The sequence below is a fragment of the Xiphias gladius genome, chromosome 3, assembly GCF_016859285.1.
Source record: "Xiphias gladius isolate SHS-SW01 ecotype Sanya breed wild chromosome 3, ASM1685928v1, whole genome shotgun sequence".
NCBI classification, from domain to species: Eukaryota; Metazoa; Chordata; class Actinopteri; order Istiophoriformes; family Xiphiidae; genus Xiphias; species Xiphias gladius.
In genome coordinates this window covers 8,974,636-8,992,742 of record NC_053402.1, presented here as the reverse complement: position 1 = coordinate 8,992,742, position 18,107 = coordinate 8,974,636, and the positions used below count along the sequence as shown (strand labels likewise).

Genomic DNA, 18,107 nt, shown 5'->3' with positions numbered 1-18,107 from the left:
CTTGCATTAAAGCTGAAAGTCTACACTTCAACCACATCTTGATGGCTTTGTTTCAAATCTGTTGTGGTGGTGCACGGAGGCAAAATTACAAAAATTGTGTCATTGTCCAAATACTTACAAACCTAACTATACAACCTTGACATAGAATTGAACCACTTTATTTATGATTGTTCATAAGAAACTTAGAAGTTCCCTGACCTCATCGAAACTGCATGTAGAGGAGAAAGCAAAACACTTAAATAGACTAACAATCTTTTTAGCTGTAAAATTAAAATGCACCATTCACCATTCACCTCTTATTGTACATCAAACAAGTAATTTGACACATATGAAACATATAAATGATTTATTGTTTTTCTTTCTCCTCAGTCAAGCTGTTGATCATCTTCTTCTTCATATCCTTCCAAGTCGTTGTAGATGACATCCCTATGCTGATCCTGACAGGTCTGCACCACCCGCAGGACGCTTGCAAGGCGTCGGTCCAAAGCAGAGAGGTGTAGTTCAGACAGGAGAGGGGCCACGCCTGCCAGAGGATCCTGAGCCAGTGACTCCCGCATGAGGTCACTCAGGCGGAAGCCAGGGAGGCACAAGAGGCGCAAGCGGAGGAGGGTGGAGCGACGAATCCTACAAAGGGGGGGGTGGGCGGGCAGATCACAAAGAGATACCGAAGAGGTGATCAACGGGAAAAGTAAAGTACTTGAATGAAACGATACTTGAATTGACACCCGCAATCTCTCTGGGTCCTTTAACTGTATGTATTTTCTACTGAGTTATACAGTAATGTTTATCGACTAGTTCTCCCATCCTTCCTTTTTTTCTTTTCTTTTTTTTTTTTTTACCTGCAACACTGTTGCAAGGGAGCTAGAATAGACGGCTCATCCCGAGAGTGACGCCCAAACCTGGGAAAACATTATCAACAAGAATTTAGTCACGAGAAAGTAACTTAAATAAAATGTGGCCACAATGACTGACATGAAACAGATGTTGCTGTTGGCTGCCGCATGGAATAATCTCTTTGGTGTTTGGCTGACAGACATGACTTGTTACAATGTACTTGATAAAATGACTTTTGCTGTTGTTTCTATTGTAACCATATCTTCAACTGACTGAGCTGACATGAGTTGAAAGATTACTCACGCCCGTCCGTTATCCAGATGCAGCAGAAAAGTCTCATTGCCGAATTTCTCAAACGTCTCATAGTGATGTCTGTCCATGTTGCCTTTGAATGAAAGACATTTATGTTTCATTAGACTATGGGAAAAGCTTTTTTGTATAAATAAAAAAAAGACACACAGTTAATAATGCCATGTATTATCTCCCCTGTAAATGTCATCCCCCGTTACCATCCCCAACCCCAACTGACTACTGGGTTCAGTAGTCTCTAACGTTTAAAATGAAGACTGACCCATGAGGAAATCCAGTACAGCCATGTCTATGAGATCCACCAGTCTGGTGCCGTGGTCGTAAGGAGGTGTCTGTTTGACTGTGTCACAGTAGGCCGGGTCCTTCTCCCACCTTGGAACAACAGTGCAGTCAATGATGTTAAGTTAGAAAATGGATAAGTATATCTATTTAGGAGTTAAATGTAGTAAAGTAAGTGAGTAAACATTCATTTATAATAAATATTTTTGGTTTATCTTTGACTTTTTTGTCTATTTTGTTATTAAATTGGATTTTTTTTTTGATGCTCAGTTTTGTAGGTAGGGTTGTGTTTAACCAGTTGGCATGTTTTTTATATCTAGTGTTTGCTTATGCTAAATATCTTCCTCTCCATGGATTTTTAAAAATCTTTCTGAAGCTGGACTCAAGTTAATTTGGGAAAAAAGACTCTATTTCCCTTTGTAGACTCACTTTCTGATTTAAGTTGATTGTTGATAATGTGGCTGAGGTTTAAGTTTACAGTTAAATAAGGTGCAGATACTGGTTATATACAGCATTTAGGCAATATACACTATGTGTCAGTATCTTTTGATCCAACTGACCATCAGTTGCAAATTTTGGCAGAAATCAGGTAAAGTTGGAGACAGAGCTAAAGCCTGATTTAAGCAAACTGATGTTCAAAATAAAACTAAATGCCAGAATGATGGCCAAGCAGACAGCGTAATATAATTCCAAGTTTCTTAAACAACAGCAGTGTTTGGAACTATAAACCCATCAACTGCAATCCTGCATGTCACCTTGGACAGCTCCCTAACTCCCCCGCAACCTGAGCTGAACAGGAAAGCAGGAACACACTATAAACTATAGGCTGATTGTTTGGTAGTTTTCAGTCTTTATCACAGCTGGCAGTTCAGGAATTAGTATTGCACTTTTGCAAATTCGGGGGGGGGTTGTGAAAAACTGATTTCCAAAAGAATAGTTATAATTAAAGCAGCTAAGTCTAAGATATCCTGATTGTTAGTCATTAACCTGGGATTCTACACTTCCCATAAAACAACTCAACAACATCTTTGTTTAAACCAACCCTGCTGAATCTGAGGTAACGGGATATCACTATGACATCCTCAGAGTTCTTTTACTTCCTCCTGTAAAACTGGTGGTATGCCCCTTTAATATAACATTATTTTAACGGCCAAGTTTTCATTTCACTATTGTTCTGTTGTGATCCAGAGGCCTCCTCACAGAGAATCTAACAGGCGGAAACTGGCTCACTAACACTACAAGCTCTATGTATTGACATTAATACTGATTATACTGAGACCTGAAAATGTGTTCTTTTGTGTATTTTCTTTAATCAGTCAATTATTGTATAGAATTTACCCTTTTAATTGTAATGAACTACCTCATTTGTTTTTTGTTTTTTGTTTTTTTTTTGACTATTTGAAGCAGCTGCTGTAACACGAGCCTCAAATTTAGTGTTGTGTTGCAGCCCTTCCTTTAGACCACTGGAGGACAGTGAACACCCATGATTCTGCAAACACCCATGTCAAATGTAAGCTCCACTGCCATCAAGTAAGACGCAATACACCACATAATAATTAAGAAATAAAACAAAGCAGAACCAAGTGGTTCAAATATTCTCTCCGCTGCCAAGTGCATAAAGTTAATAGTATTTATAGTATAAAGTCCTACTTATATAAAGTTTATGGTAGTATTAATTGCTACCATAAGAAACAAAGGAGAGTATTAATTGAAACTGACAGTGTACGCACTGTGCAAGCTTTGTGCGGCTGTAGGATCGTCTCCATGGTGACCTCCAGGACCTGCGGGGAGCAAGGGTGAGGTCAGGTAGCATGGCAGCCAGGGAAACCTCCAGTACGTGTGGTTGACCGCACACTGGGTGTTCTGCTGAACAGTAATACTCACACTGGCCATAGAAACAAATGTTCCCCACTAGAGGGAGTCAGAGAGAGAGAGAGAGAGACAGCTTGATTTTTAGTTACATGTTGTTTGGTATAACTAACGCGTACTGCTTTGTGAAATGCGTGCAAGCCGGGATATATATGCTCGCACACACATACCAGGGGAAGTGAAGAAGGTCCTGGACAGCCTGTGGTCGGTGGTGATCTCTTTGATCTCTGCGGTGACATTGATGAGTCGACCAGTCACTGGAGGGATCCTGTTGAAGCCCAGCAATCTGAGACACAAAAAGACACAGAACAAGACAGAGGCATGGGAACCAAGACCAATATTAACAAAAGAAAGATGCACAAACAAATGAGATTAAAGACAGAGGGTGTGAGCAAGAATTATGGAATGATCTGAAAGAATTAATGAGAATTAATTAAAGTGCAAAAGTTGTCTGGGCTTTATGGCTGAATGTCTGTACTTCCTATTGATTTTCTTAGTATAACTGTAGAGCTATATAAATCTTTTTACTCTTTACTTGTATCCCTTGAGACAAGCAGTATAGTATCTTCATGAATGAGTGATTCCAGTGTCGGAGCAGTGACCTGTTGATTACAAATTGTCTGTCTACCCAGTGGTAGACACCTGCTGCCTGCTGACAGAGTTTATAACCATCTGTACCTGTCAAGGTGAAAGGCAGCGATCTCTGCGTTGTGTCTTTCAAAGTCTGAGAAGTAGAAGAGGTTTACGTCCGTCTCTGCATCTCTGGTTTGTCTGTACAAAAAACACACATATAAACCCAAATGCATGAGGCTATATGCTGACATATGTAAAGTGTTAGGGTAAAATTTTGCCCTGCTGTACTGGCTTGCATTATGAAACAGAAACACAAACACTGTTAGTCTGTTGGCCTGAGTGTCAGTCAGTCAGTATTATGACGGTGTGGTCTTACTTCATGGGTTTGAGCAGAGCTTTTCCGTAATTTGGGAACGATATGAGCAGTTTGAGCTGGGTGCCTCCTGTCTTCTGAACTGAATGACATGCAGAAAATGGATATAGAGAGTGTATCAATAAAACATAGAGATAAACAAGATCATTCCTTACACATTCACTTTACAATATTTATAAGCAATCATAAGAAATACCTACCACACACTTACACACACACACACACACACACACACACACACACACACACACACACACACACACACACACACACACACACACACATACCAGGGGAAGTGAAGAAGGTCCTGGACAGCCTGTGGTCGGTGGTGATCTCTTTGATCTCTGCGGTGACATTGATGAGTCGACCAGTCACTGGAGGGATCCTGTTGAAGCCCAGCAATCTGAGACACAAAAAGACACAGAACAAGACAGAGGCATGGGAACCAAGACCAATATTAACAAAAGAAAGATGCACAAACAAATGAGATTAAAGACAGAGGGTGTGAGCAAGAATTATGGAATGATCTGAAAGAATTAATGAGAATTAATTAAAGTGCAAAAGTTGTCTGGGCTTTATGGCTGAATGTCTGTACTTCCTATTGATTTTCTTAGTATAACTGTAGAGCTATATAAATCTTTTTACTCTTTACTTGTATCCCTTGAGACAAGCAGTATAGTATCTTCATGAATGAGTGATTCCAGTGTCGGAGCAGTGACCTGTTGATTACAAATGGTCTGTCTACCCAGTGGTAGACACCTGCTGCCTGCTGACAGAGTTTATAACCATCTGTACCTGTCAAGGTGAAAGGCAGCGATCTCTGCGTTGTGTCTTTCAAAGTCTGAGAAGTAGAAGAGGTTTACGTCCGTCTCTGCATCTCTGGTTTGTCTGTACAAAAAAAACACACATATAAACCCAAATGCATGAGGCTATATGCTGACGTATGTAAAGTGTTAGGGTAAAATTTTGCCCTGCTGTACTGGCTTGCATTATGAAACAGAAACACAAACACTGTTAGTCTGTTGGCCTGAGTGTCAGTCAGTCAGTATTATGACGGTGTGGTCTTACTTCATGGGTTTGAGCAGAGCTTTTCCGTAATTTGGGAACGATATGAGCAGTTTGAGCTGGGTGCCTCCTGTCTTCTGAACTGAATGACATGCAGAAAATGGATATAGAGAGTGTATCAATAAAACATAGAGATAAACAAGATCATTCCTTACACATTCACTTTACAATATTTATAAGCAATCATAAGAAATACATACCACACACTTACACACACACACACACACACACACACACACACACACACACACACACACACACACACACACACACACACACACACACACACACACACACACACAAACACACACACACACACACACACACACACATATATATATATGTATATATATGTTGAAGGAGAAGGCTGGTCATATGAAAACACCAAAACCAACAATGCATTAGTCCACCTCTCTAAACTTTCTGACTTCCCGGTATGTGGCACTTAGCCCCAAACCCATGGGTTGCCAATGAAGATTTGTAAATCTTTAAAAACAGGCTCATATATATATATATATATCCAATCTTGTCCTGCGGATTAATACACAATTAGTGAGCTAGGGGGTATTTATGACAACAGAACCATGGTTGTGGAGCTTACTAAAAATAAACTGCAATGCCCATGTTTATTGTAATCATGTAACATGTTAACCAGAGCAACGCTATGGCTCCCTTTAAATTTTTTGGGACAATAATGGAGCTCCATGGCACAAACAAAAAGCTATATCAAGCTTTGGCTGTATAGAAAATACTTGTTAGTAAGATTAGTTTATTTCTTTGGTCTTTTCTTGGGATTTTTTGACAACAAGAAGAACACATAATATCATCAAACTAATCCTTTAATATGGCTACTACACTGTGTTTGTTCAGTGCAATGCATTACACCTGTTTCTCCACATGGTGGCCTATTACATAGTAAAACAACCAACTACCACTGGACCCTCCATTTTTTACATTACCACAATAAAACCTGTATAAAATACTTTTGTGAAATTGATTTTTATTAGTTTAGTGGCAGCATTTAACTATCTGACTTTATGAAGGTTATTGCATAGCACCTATTATACATTATTTATGTAAAACCTATGATTTTTTTGTTATCTCAAAGCAAAATTGCCCCCTGCAGCTCAAAAAAGAAGGAAATCAGCACATAATTAGCTGGTCTGCAATTCTTATTCTAATTTTACTTCCACTGGGATCAGTAAATTGGACACAATTGGATTTTTTTGTGTTCTTTCATCCCAACACACTTGATGCACTTCATCCACACTTCAAACAACTGGACAATGTGAATGAATAAAATCAAAGCATATGTTCATTCTCTTTCAAGACTTTCAGAAAAAAGAAACTGCTTTGGTTGTTGCATGCCATGCTTAAAGGAGCAAGTCCTTGAAATAAATCAAAACATAATGCCTGAGATATAAATTAAATCATTCTTATATTTTTTTTATAATATGTGTTAATAACTCTGATTAAAAGGTAAATTCACCTGAATTTACACATTCCAAGATATATACACTGTGGTGAGTGTTAAACATGAAAAAACAGATGACACAGTGACAAAAAACCAGCCTGTAGCTGAGATTAGTGCTTAATCTGCAACACATAACACAAATCTCAATGCATTATTCATTCTGCAATGTGCTGAGGATGGTGACAGGGCGCCTGAGAAGAGCAAACACAAAATGAGCATGTGCATGCGCTGATGCAAGTGAAGTTGTGTGTGTGTGTGTGTGTGTGTGTGTTCATGTATGTGTGCATCCAGTATGCATATGAGTGTGTGTACTCATGCACTTGGGTCAGTGTGTCTATGTGTGTGTGGGTGTTGAGACAATACAAGTTTGTGGGAGGATTATATTTATGACCCTACTACAAAATGATCATATGGGCTACAGATTTGCCTGCTGTTTAGAATTATAAATTCTGTTTCACTTTGTATTTTGTGTCTTGAGTGTGTATATAATCCTTCACAAATGTAGTATTTACTCCAGTGATTGAATTGCAATATACTGTGCAATTGTTCATGTTATCGTGTCTATCCAACAGATGTACTGTAAGACAGACTGCACACACATGAAAAATCAATTTATGGTCCACATGTCTCTTCTCTGTTTGCCTTTCCACCTTCTTCAAACTCTCATTTTGCAACCAAGAGGGTTTGTGGGTCATTCACTGAGTGAAAACTTCAGTGAATGCTCCGTGTTGCCTCTGGCTTTCTCACAAGCTAGTTTGTTTTTATGAAAGGATTAGAGTTGAAATGAGAGAGCAGAATGGTTTGTCATGTTGTAACTGTGTTTGATCAAGAGGAAGCTGAATAATTATACTCAAACTAAACCCTACTACTACTGAGACAATTCAGGGTCAATACTAGATCAATTTCTAGATCTAGAGACAAGCTCACAGGGCGTGTGGAAGCTGGAGTTGTAACGTAATTTCTACTTTTTATTAATCTCATTCCTGTGTACTGTGTCTCTCCATCACTTACTATACACTTTCGGTGCTCTTCTTTACCTGATCTCCTTGAACTTTGTCGTATTGAACAGATCTAGTACATTTTTCAAGGTCTCCTACTGTACTGAAGCCTTAGTGTTGTCCCTCACTTCTAAGTTCCTTTAAATAAAAGCGTCTGCCAAATGAGTGAATTTAAATGTAAATGTGAATTTAGACTTAACCTTGTTGTATTGAGCAATGCAGCACTCTGAAGTGCCTTATTTTAGTGAAAGCCTGCATCCTATACATGGTAGACAATACAGATCCGGATCTTTCATATGTTAATAACTATACTTGTTCCTTTCATATGACTGGGCTGTGCAGGTTTTGGCAGAACATGTACATATATATATATATATATATATATATATATATATATATATATATATATATATATATATATATATATATATAAAGAATCATGTCTGCAGTATGTCTCTCCTATGTTTCTTGTACCCTATCTTCTCTTCTGTCTTTCCTCTCAGCTGTTAGCCCTTCCCCCCTCATTTGCTCACCAGCACAGAGGATACGTTGCGTTGCCAAATAATGAGTCAGCGGGGCCAGGTTGGGATCCTTCCTGTTGTACAGCTCCCAGCGAGAGATGCCCAGGTGAAACCGTAGCCAGGGAGGGTGGGTCTCCACGTCGCTCGTCCAAGTGATTTTGTCATAGCCTTCCTCCTGACTGGCACTCTGCCTTGAGGAGAGGAAGTGGAGGTGATAAATAGGCAGAATTTGCCAATGAAGTTCTAACAGTCAAACTAAAGTTCAGACAATTTGTAAAAAGAGATGATATAAATACTATAAATATCCCTAAGAATTATTTCCAGTTATTTTGGAGCAGCAATTTATTGTACCGTAAAGTCTGTTTTGAAACCAGGCTTAGAGTCTGCAGCCATGCTAGCGGCTTTGCGAGGCTTTACTGTAGCACAGCAGTGCTTTGAGCTAAATGCTAACATCAGCATGCTAACAAGCTCACAATAACATTGCTAACATGCTGATGTTAAGCAATTGCCATGTTCACCATCTTAATTTAATGTGTTAGCATACTAACATTTTCTAATCAGCACATAACACTGCTCGCTATCTTACTTTATTATGTCACCTTAGTAATATTTTCTAATACACACATAACACATACTGTTCACTATCTTAGTATAGTGTGTTATGAACCAAAGTACAAATTTAAAAGTTTTGACCTGATGATGCAAGATGAAAAGTCAGGGGTTCTCCAAAGATATATTTTTGTAACAAGTTGCATGACAATCCAATAGTTGTTAAGATGTTGCATTAAAAACCGAACCCTCATGGTAGCTCTAGAGAAAAAGTCAGGGGATCACAAAAGTCAGTTGGCTTCATTTTTTTGGGCACCATGAATTTTTGTACATAATTTCAGTAGTTGTTGAGATGTTTCAATCATGATCAAAGTAGTGAACCGACAGACTGACATTGCCATCCATAGAGCCAGGCTGCTGGCATGGCTAACAAGAGGCTTGCCATAATTTCATTTGTAAAGCAAGGTTAAACCTTTAATGTTCAGATTATGCTAGAAAGTTGTAGTGTAAAAAACAGTAAATCAGGCCTCTGGAACTCAGTGTCTCTCAGACTCCCCAGCATTGTGAAGAACTATTCATTCAGAAGCCAATGTTAATAAATAATCCAGAGGATATTTAACAAAAATGCAGAACAGTGGACGTGTTTTTTTTTTCCAGAACAACAGTTTTTTTTTATAGTTTTTTTTTAACTTCTTTTTTACTTTACATAATGATTGATTAGTTTTCTCAATCTGTTTTACTCACCACTGACTGTCATGAATGGCATCTTCGCTCTCTTCTTCTTCACTTCCTGTATCCCTTGCATCTTCACTTGCCTTTACCCTCAGCAGCCAGTCATCTTCTTTCAGCTCTGGGTGTGGCAGGTTGTACAAGGGGTGATTGAACAGTGCCTCCAGCTTAGAACGACCCTTGACCTTTTGAATCACTTTCCCGGCTCCAATCACTTTCTTTTGCTTTTCAGTGGCCCCACTGACTGAGTCTTTCCCTTTTTGGTGTAATGTGTTAGCATTCAGTTTGTGATGCTCATCATTCTGGGGATTCATTGGCAGTTTACGTGAGGAGGAGACATCTGAAGAAGAGGAGGAGTAGGAGACAGACTGATGGTCCTGGGTATCAGTTCTTGGAAGGGATGAAGAGGAAGAGAAAGAAGAAGAAGAGGTGGGAATGACACAAGCTGTCTGGAGGACAGAGAGACAAAATAATGCCAGAAGGAGATGGAGCGTGAGGGACAAACACACCAGACCCAGATAGATGGAGCGAGTGGGTCGTCCCAGGTTCTGTCTCATTGTCCTGCAGGAAAGAAGCGCAACAACAGAAAGAGCCATTTGAAACCCAAACAGACCTTTGAGCCCCAGCAACACTTCAAACCTGATCGTGATGAAACAGTTTCTTCTAATTGCATTCCATTTATACACACATACAGGAGTTGACAAAATAAGAAAAACACTAAATGAAAAAGAACTTTTACTTTGAAATCACTGAAATACTCACATGGGCAGCTGTATTAACCTAAATGCCAATTAGCGACATCTCACCTTTAAAAGAGGCCTGCCATACACTTTTAAGAGATTTAAAACAGCCTGATACAACTAGTGGTGTACTGGTCACAGTAACTGCAAAAGGATTTAAAGGTGTGGAGTCACAACAAACGAGGTTTCTGTTTACATTCAACATTACTCACCAAGATGCATTGTGTGTATCCTTGAGGTCTAACAAACATGTTTCTTCCTCATAAAGCCTTTGCAAAGAATATTTTTCTTAAAAGTTTGACACTTGCATTATTGCATTATAAGTGTTTACTGGCTTACAGTCTTCTAAGCCACTGCCTGTGATGCATTAGTGTGTTTCTTGGCATGTTACTATCACCTGTTGATCAGTTGAATAGTGTGATACCATTGGCTGGTGGTGTCCTCGCACCTCGGACAGGCTAGTAAACTGGGGACCCACACATATAAACATTGCCCCATTGCATTAATAGTGGTCCCTCTTTGGTAAAAGTTTGGGGTTCGCAAAGTCATTAGGATACACCTTCTGGAAACCAAGAATGTCTGTATAAGATTTTGTGTCAATCCATCAAGTAGATGTTGAGATATTTCACTGCAGAGGTTAAACTTTTGATCTGCTGGAGCTAAATGAAAAGTCAGAGGATAACTAACACCATTAGGATTCATCATTGAGATCAGGACCAAACTGGTGGACAGTTGACATTGCCGTCTATAGAGCCATTCAACTAACATGGTTAAAAAATCAACAGAGTTAGAACTTAAAAAAACACAACAGGGTACATTCATAACCTCTATGAGTCTTGACAAAACTGCATTTTATAAACCAACTTTTGTTGAACAGAAACGCATTAATATGGGCCAGAGTAAACTGCTTATATAATGTACAAAATTGATACTCAGTGTGATCTTACAATTACATTATATCTTACAATTTGGTGAAAGCCAAATAGTGCCTCTATCCATCACCAACTTTTGTCAGTGCTTAAAGATATTTAGAATTGGAGCCACATTAGTTTTGTTATGTAGTTCACTAAATGTGTAAATTGTCATATAACAGTCCAACAAGCCTACACCATTCACAAAACCTGCTGGAGAGAATGTTGTTACCTCACCCATACTAACGCAACAACATCCCACTTTTAAAGAAATTCATCAGCATTCTCATGATGATCAGGAAGCAGTTTAACACCTGCTTTGGTTTCCTCTGTTTAAACATAACTGAGACTTTATCGGATGTTTAGGAACACAAGTGTGAAGGACATTTCTGTATCCCTCCTCACTCATTAAATTACAGAGTGTAACAGCCAGCCCCAACTGCAACTTTTCTGAGGACAAAGAGTTACCCTGCACCTTATCATCTACAGTGCTTAGTACCTACAATGTATTGCGATACTATGCTAAATACTCCATTGATTGATTTAGGCTGTTAGACAGGTGGATAGACAGAGGATGGACATACAGTATATATACATTATACTCAATTCAACGTTGTGGCTTATCAGTTTACATTCACAGCACTGCACTAGTTGAGCAACAAACTGTCAGATAATCATTTACATCACATCCTGAAAGAAAGAAAAGCTCAACACGAAAATCAATACATTATTGAACAACTTACTGCTCCCAAATTCCCTGTGTGGACCAGCAGGCTGGAGGGATTACTTACATCTCTTTCTCTTCAAGGGCTTTTTTTCTTCTACCTCTCTCTCTTTCTCTATTCCGCTCCGCTTCCTCTGTTCATGAGACAGACGTTCAGAGTTTTGTGGCCTTTCTACTGCTTTTTTAAAATTTTGTCCCTTCCCAGGAAGATTGCATTTGTATGTTTGTTTGTTATCATGCTGACACTGCAATCCAAACAGAAGTGAGAGGAATGGCATGTTGAGGTTGTGGTGACCTGTGTCTGCGTGACCCACAGTTAAGAAGAAGGGAATCACCATATAGTGTACTGCCAAATGATCCTTTAGTCTGCCTGGATCAATGCAGGGTGGGTTACATAGCAGTCCTGTACAGAGGGTTGAAGCAGTATCACTGACTCATAATGATAATCTTAACACAGCCACGGTAGGTTAATTGAGTAGCACTGAAAAAATAAAAGGTAACATCAAATAACTTTTAGAAACTAAATTTTAACTTTAACTTATCTTTCATTTTCCTATCCCTAAGCCAATTTTTGAGAAATTCCACACATGGAGCATTTAAAAATAAATAATAAAAATTTTGCTTTACTACTTTACTTTACTAAAATTTTTGAGAAGGTGGGAATACTGAAGCAGTCACCCTCCTTGGATACTACGTAATGCCAATGCATTACCAGCTTTGGGAATCTGCAGCTGTTTAAGTCGCATTGCCGATTCCAAGCCTACTTGGATGCTCCATGTGGAAATGGGACGCGATGTAGTGACGATGTTCCTCTGTAATGCCGATGTCAGTGTGACGTCGGGTGCTGTCTGGGACACTTACTGGTTTTCTTGCTGAGAATTAGATGAGAAGGTTGATACCACTCTCATGTCTGTACGCTAAATATGAAGCTACCTCCAGCTGGTTAGCTTACCTTAGCATAAACACTGGAAACAGAGGTAAATTGCTAGCTTGGCTCTTTTCAAAGCTAACACAATCTGCTTCCAGCAAAAGTAAAGCTGGTTTATTAACAAGTTATACCTTGTTTGTTGAAATCATACAAAAGATTAAGTGTAAAGAATATGTGCTGTTATACAAGGGGGTTCATGGTACATGCCGGGAAGTTAGCCTACTACATAACCCCTAGTAAAACCACAGTGTGTCATTTATAAAAACTTAGTTAGTTTTTAGTTACGGATTAAAATGAACAAGATATAATGTGTTCAGCAAATGAACATGCTGGTAGGAGATTTTTCCTTCAGACAGAGCCAAGCTATGTGTTTTACCCTGTTTCCAGTCTTTATGCTATGCTAACCATTTGAGAGGATGGAGTTTTCATTCATTTTTTGAATTCAATTTTTTTTTTAATTACACACAATGGTCTTTTTTAACACTCAATGAAATTGAAAGAAATGTCAAAAAGGAGTGAGCTCAATCTTCTGTTATAAACAGTTTGATGGTGGTAGTGTATTAATGCGCACAGAGAAAAACATGCAGAGTAGTGAACTGATATTCTAAAGGGGCCCAGATTAAATCAAATATTCATCTCTTTAACACGGTCTCTCTTTTTGTCTTTCTTTGAACCTGTCCTCTCCTCGTTTCTCCCTCCCTCCTTTTTACCTTAAACCATCCATTATATTTACTGCGATGACTTTAAATCCTTCTCGCTGACTTTCAGTGTTTTCTGTCCTCTGAGGGTTGAAAAATCGTTCCATCATATACCGCTAATTAGCCAATTATATGTTTCTGTTAATTAGCTACGTTTGCTCAGAGAGAGAATGTATTATGTATGTTGCAGCAGGTCCCAGTAGAATAGGCTAATGTATTTCAAACCTGCAGCAAGATGCTGTAGTATTATATGCAAGGTCTGTGAGTGTGTCATTACATATAAACAACCGTTAAATGTCAAAATGAGATCACAGTGTGTAAGCATACACACAGACACACACATGCACAGAAAGAGCGGGCAAACAGATGACTTGTCAGATTACTCAGACATATTATTATTTGTCATGTTTGAGTAAATTGAGTAAAACCTCAAAATGAATAACAGTACTAATTTATTTTAATTATTCATCTTGATGATAATGTGAAAATGTAATTGCAGTTGTAAACTGGAATGATTTGACTACAACTTTCTAGACTTTGGATGTAACTGGAACTATGGTTTGGGGTTTAATGATTCATTTAATTCATGGTCTGATGTGCCATATTAGTGTGACAATTTAATATATTTTCAATACAGCAAATTTAAGGGGTTCCTGAGAATGCGTTTGGATGCATTTCACTGTTTGGAACAGAGTTTTGGCATACTGTGCACTACATATTGTGCAATATGAGGGAGTTGGTATTAAATTTTAAATTTAAACAGATGATGGGGCTAGATAAAAAAAATGAAGGAAGACCGACATTGAGTTCCATAGCACCATACCTCCAATGTGACGTAAAACATAGTGGTAAAAACAGAAGATATGATCTCAGCTCAACGGCTCTGAATGAAAGACATAGTGTGTTGTTCACTTCACCACATTGTTTGGATGTAGATGTAATGAATGGTTGGATAGAATACAACATTAAACTGAGCTTTGCCAAGAAAAGAATAGCCTGACCCTAATAACGATACAGTAACTTTAAATGACAATTCCTGGTGATATTATATATTTCTTTTATTGTCAACAAATCTCATGATAAGATCAAACTAACGATGTGTTAGTCTGTCTTTTAATACTTTCTGACTTCCCTACTCTGTTTGTGGCAATCAACCCCAAGCCCCGAGGGTCCTACCGAAGATATAAATCTTTAAAAACAGCTCACAGTTATATTGTTTAATTTTTAATAAAGGCTAAATAGTCCCTTACAAAAACTGGGTACAGCAGTTTTTATCAAACATGACCCAAAAAGATGTAAATAGTTCATTTGACGGGATATATTTTCAGCTGTGGATTAATATGCACAAGTGAGCATTTAAGGCCACAGGATGGTGTATGTGGTATCTTCTCAAAACAAACTACAGAGCCAGTGTTCATGGTAATTCAAGGAACATATGATTTAAGCCCCATTGTTACGGGATTTATTTCTCTGGGCAGGTGGGGTGATTTTAATATTACCTACCCTGGTCAGTGGTTTTAATCCAGTCCAGAGCACATATGTGGGTAATTTCTCACCCCCTCCTCAGTAATAATTACAGCCGAATTTACTCACTGTTTTCCAGTTATCTCACTGGTCCTCCTGTAACTTAGATCTCTTCCAGAGTCATGTTATTGTATTTTAAAGTGGATCTCTGAGGTTTTTTTTCCTGTTTTTCTTTCCTTCTTCTACATTTTATCAGCTCGGTCTGAAATTCGGATTTTTATGTGAGGGAGTCGAAAATGTTTTTGTCAATCTGACAGACACATGTTAACACCGACATATAGGCCTATTTACGAATTAGGACACCAACAGAAAAAACTGAAGCTGACAGGAAAGATAACCCTTTTAATTACTTGATCCTACCTGTTAGTAGGATCAGTTCATTTTTGGTGTTGGTCTTTTTTGAGGGATTTGTTGACTATAAAAAAAAAACAAAGAATATCACCAGACTTTTTCTTAAAAAAATCTAAGTATTGCAGTGCGTACAAAAAAAGATTATATATAAGATTTTTGAAAATTAAAAAAACAAAAACCATGTTTTAAGATAAGACTAATCTAAGATAGAGGCTATTACATAAAGTGTAGACCCTGACAGTAAAAGCACCTCTGGATTTTATAATACACCGTGGAATGGCAAATAGTGATAGCAAAGATCATTTAGCTGGGTGTTGGGCTTGGGCAATGACAACTGATGTGTGAGTGGAGGACGTACTTTCACATGTAGTACAGGCATAATGAGAACTCATTGTGCCAGACATACAGTATGGCTAACAGTAGTGTAGTGTTATGTAATGCAATATGTTATGAATCCCTCTTTTTCTCTCATTAGAGGTCACTTCGGGATCAGCTGCTTAATGACAGGCACCAAAACTGTGATTTGTTCAAAGCTGCTTTAATCAATGAAGGCACAATCCTCCAATCCACTGTATCTGCTCCATCGGTACTCTGATCCTATTACAGGATGTCAGGAGATCCAATATAATAACATATTTCAAACTTGTGCTGCTTTCAGTTTCTTTATAGTCTTTCTCCCATTTTTATTTCCTTTCTACCATTCACACGCACATAAAACACACTCAAACAGTCCCATTCAAACAGTCAAAACATCCTTCAAAGCTTTGAAGCCCCGTTTCCCTAACAGCAGTTGCAGCTTAATGTAGGTTGCTTGGAAACAACCCAGAGTTTGGCACCTAATTGGAGCTTGCACGCGCTTTATCCGGCAGCCAGACGGATGGCGACTCTGTTGTGCAAACTTGGGATAATAAGACAAAGTGAATTCAAGATCACATCTGGCACATTAGAGGGTGAACGAGAAGCAAAGGGCCTTTTGGATCATGTGGAGGGTTGAAAGCCTGGGAGATCTAATCTGTGTGTTTGTGTACTTGTGCTTATGCTCGCGTGTGTTTATGTTCTAGAAATGTGTATGTGTATAGCAGAGTGCGCTATCTTGTATGTGTGCAAAATTTGTGTCCACATCTACTAGTTGTGTACGTGTGTGTGCCTGGGTGTAAAAACTGCTTAAGTAGCCTTATGAGCACCCAAGGGTGCAAGAGTATTTTTTAGGTGTGTGCGGGTGAGGAATACAAAGAGAGTGAAGTGTTTCATCATGTGTCGGCCAATGTTTGAAGTGCTGGAGGCGCTGTATCTCTCTGTTGTTTTCTTGCTCTTTGTGTTTAACCTACAGTATCTATTTGCAGGTGTGAGACACACGAAATGAGCATTTCATCATGTGTGGTGTTTGATGTAATGAAGGGATTCCTACTCCTTCTCTTTCTCACTTGTCACAGCCTATCTCTCTATTCTTCTCTTTCACCTGCTCTTTTCTGTTTTCACCTCTACTCTCTTCTCCGCCTACTCCCTCTCTTCCTCCCCAACTACCTCTCTCTCTTTCTCTCTCTTTCCTTCTATGTAAGCGCAGAGGCCTTGAAGTCTTTGAAAGTACTGAGTCCTGTGGCTTCAGCTGCTGCTGCTACACTCCCAGTATGTATGGGCATGAATATTTCATCTGGGGAGAGAGAGGGACGAGAGAGGGGGGAGGGACCGAGGCTGGGATTGAGATACATGGGAGAAGAAAGAGGGAGAAACAGGGGTGAAGGAGCAGAGCAAGTGAGAGCAATAGGTACACATAAAGACAAAGACAAATAAATGCAAATGGAGAACAGAAGGAAAGACGACAAAAACATAAGGAAGAGAAAGACAGAGAGATGGAGGGGAGAAGAGGTAAAATAGATGTTGGTGGAGTTACTCATGTGGAATACCAAGTAGAGTTAGAGCAACAATGTGTTTTATATGCACAGTTTATTTGGAGAGACACGTTTACTCCTTTGTACACAAACACACAGTATAACGCACAAAAACAACACGTATACAAATGGAAAATCATATAAAACCCTCTGCAATCCAGCTAGCTTGTATTCCTAGTAGAATAATTCTAATCTTTCTCACCATCTATATTTCTTCACTCCATCCATCTTTCATAACCTCTCATGCATCTCTCTTTGTCCCTCTGTCCCTCTCGCTCTCTCTCCTCTCATTCTCTCCTGTCGTCCATTTTCAATTCGACAGCTTGTGGGATAATCTAATCCTGCATCTCTCCACATGGGACAATCTGATATCAGCTGTAGCTAGTTGTGCGGATCTCTGTTGTATATGAATGTGCATATGGGAAAATTAGGAAGGAAGACAAGACAGAAGGGAGGAAGGAGGGAAGGAAGGAAGGAAGGAAGGAAGTGCAAAAAATTAAGATAGATAGGAAGAATGAAACAGAGCACAGCCTCAGCATGAATTATGTCAAGACTATTGATTTACTACTTATTTAATTCTGAAAATTTGAACATGATACTCCATGTGTTTGTGTGTAAATGTAAAAGGGTCTGTAACCGTGTGCAATTTTCACTTGCCATACAGTAGGTTTGTTAGCCCACATGCTCGAAAACCCAGCTCCCTCAGTATGTGAATGCCCCTGGTGGCTGCTTAACTTTGCGGTACAAATAACTCTGAGCTAGAAATACA

At 38.9% G+C, this 18,107-nt stretch overlaps 1 protein-coding gene across 1 annotated transcript; it reads right to left on the bottom strand.

The window, feature by feature from the left end:
• Positions 1–94: 94 nt before the first annotated feature.
• Positions 95–12,202, bottom strand: LOC120788252 (extracellular serine/threonine protein kinase FAM20C-like). Its single transcript, XM_040123875.1, has 10 exons — positions 9,589–12,202; positions 8,308–8,486; positions 5,306–5,384; positions 5,033–5,125; positions 4,525–4,640; positions 3,153–3,333; positions 1,406–1,515; positions 1,138–1,219; positions 840–899; positions 95–624 (listed from the first exon to the last, which is right to left on the bottom strand). Exons 1-10 carry the CDS (start codon positions 10,167–10,169, stop codon positions 366–368), a joined length of 1,740 nt encoding a protein of 579 aa, XP_039979809.1. The 5' UTR covers positions 10,170–12,202; the 3' UTR covers positions 95–365.
• Positions 12,203–18,107: the final 5,905 nt, after the last annotated feature.

Excerpts from the sequence above, each read along its gene's own strand:
- LOC120788252 (XM_040123875.1), bottom strand. The coding sequence starts at position 10,169 with ATGGCTCTTTCTGTTGTTGCGCTTCTTTCCTGCAGGACAATGAGACAG. Across the intron at positions 5,385-8,307 it reads GCAACGTATCCTCTGTGCTG|TTCAGAAGACAGGAGGCACC; the intron begins GTGAGCAAATGA and ends CATGTCATTCAG. Across the intron at positions 3,334-4,524 it reads GACCTTCTTCACTTCCCCTG|TGGGGAACATTTGTTTCTAT; the intron begins GTATGTGTGTGT and ends GACTCCCTCTAG.